At 42.3% G+C, this 1771-nt stretch overlaps 1 protein-coding gene across 1 annotated transcript; it reads right to left on the bottom strand.

Annotated features, from left to right (window-relative positions):
- Positions 1-1048: 1048 nt before the first annotated feature.
- On the bottom strand, positions 1049-1615 carry LOC107060765 (uncharacterized). The gene is made up of 3 exons (XM_015309034.1): positions 1491-1615; positions 1253-1421; positions 1049-1069 (listed from the first exon to the last, which is right to left on the bottom strand). The coding sequence occupies exons 1-3, from the start codon at positions 1613-1615 to the stop codon at positions 1049-1051; spliced, it is 315 nt and encodes a 104-aa protein (XP_015164520.1).
- Between the last annotated feature and the right edge of the window lie 156 nt (positions 1616-1771).

The raw sequence follows: 1771 nt of genomic DNA, 5'->3' as shown, positions 1-1771 counted from the left end.
GTTACGAACCTCATCTACGGTCCGTAGATGGATCTACGGTTCGTAGATGGATCTACGGTTTGTAGACGGGGTATCGTGGAAGCCATCAGTGCATTTTTTTTTGCTTTTGTTTTCAAAACTAACACAACCTCATCATACATTTACAAACTTAAAATATGTTAGTTCGTCATTCTTAAGATTCCGACCGATTATTATACCCATTAATTTAGACTAGATGTGGAACCCTAAGTCGAAACTAGCATATAGTATTTACGATCACAGAAATTGATATTACACTAATGCTATACAATCATTATCTATCGTTCCAAGGGCATTGTAATATTCAAGTTAACATGCAATTTCATCTAACAATTACCCAAGGTCAAGACCCAACTCCCGACCCTCTATATTCAATCTATGAATCGAAATTCAAACTGAAGAGAAAGTCTATTACCTTACAAGCAACAAGGAGTGGGGTGATTGCGTGATGATACTATGCTTAGCAAGACCAAGGAGTCATCTTTTCGTTACTGACCAAACACCGGTCTCTTTATGTGAGATTATGGGAGGGGTCGTATTTAGAATGGAAGAGATGTTGGGGAATTATGGAAGGAATGATATGATGGGGGAGTTATGGGGTGATTTGGGGAGGTTAGGGAATGTTAGAGACGGTTGTGGGAGTAATGGAGGGAATGGGAATGGTTTAAAACAAAAGGGTTTTTAAATGGGGGAATCCGGGTCGGGTCAGAAAGCCTGAGGTATGGACTCACGAGACCCTGTCTACGGTCCGTGAGTCAATCTACGGTCCGTAGATCGGGACCGTAGATCACTCATACACTTGAAACTTCAGAAAAATTTAGCCACTTACCTGGGATCTACGGACACCATCTACGGTTCATAAGTCAAATGACGGACCGTCAATGGGCTCCGTAGACCGCTCCACCAGATCATTTTCTGCAGATTTTCCGTGGTGTACCTGCACATGTAGCAACCAATAGGCTATTCTTTTTACATTTTCTGGACACTTTTTAGACACGGACCCTTTTCTAATTCTAGCCAACACTAAGAACTAAAACACTGAAGCACCTACCTACATTAATACCAAGACGCAAGTAATCAAAGAAAGCTAAACTACTAAATGGAAAACAGAACCCTATCGTTGGCCAGATTGTACATCTTGGGTTGCCTCCCAAGCAGCGCTTGATTCAACGTCGCGGCACGACGCTGGTGTCTTGATTACTCAGACTTCATCATGATTGTAGGCCTCAATCACCTCTTGCACAGTTTCAGCATCTCCCAGACAGATCTTGATCCTCTGCCCGTTCACCACAAAACTTGTTCCATCCCTATTTTCAAGCTCAACTGCTCCATACGAGAGCACTTTCGTGAGCAAAAATTGCCCGGTCCACTTGAACTTGAGTTTGCCTGGAAATAGGCGCAACCTAGAATTGAATAGCAGCACAAGATCACCAACCACAAATTCTCGATTTTCAATTCTTTGATCATGGTACCTCTTCATCTTCTCTTTGTATAAGGCTGAACTTCCATAGGCTTTTAGGCGAAACTCATCAAGTGCATTCAGGTCATTGATCCTTTGATTAGATGCAGTGCCCCAATCCAAATTTAACTTCTTCATTGCCCACATAGCCTTGTGCTCTAGCTCTACTGGTAAATGACAAGACTTCCCATATACAAGTTGGTAAGGAGACATACCTATGGGGGTCTTGTATGCAATGCGATATGCCCATAGAGCATCATCAAGCTTCCTTGACCAATCCGTTCTATTAGCATT

Source organism: Solanum tuberosum, unplaced genomic scaffold (genome assembly GCF_000226075.1).
Source record: "Solanum tuberosum cultivar DM 1-3 516 R44 unplaced genomic scaffold, SolTub_3.0 scf00097, whole genome shotgun sequence".
NCBI classification, from domain to species: Eukaryota; Viridiplantae; Streptophyta; class Magnoliopsida; order Solanales; family Solanaceae; genus Solanum; species Solanum tuberosum.
Note: the sequence above shows the minus strand (reverse complement) of the source record. Positions and strands in the feature narration are given on the sequence as shown.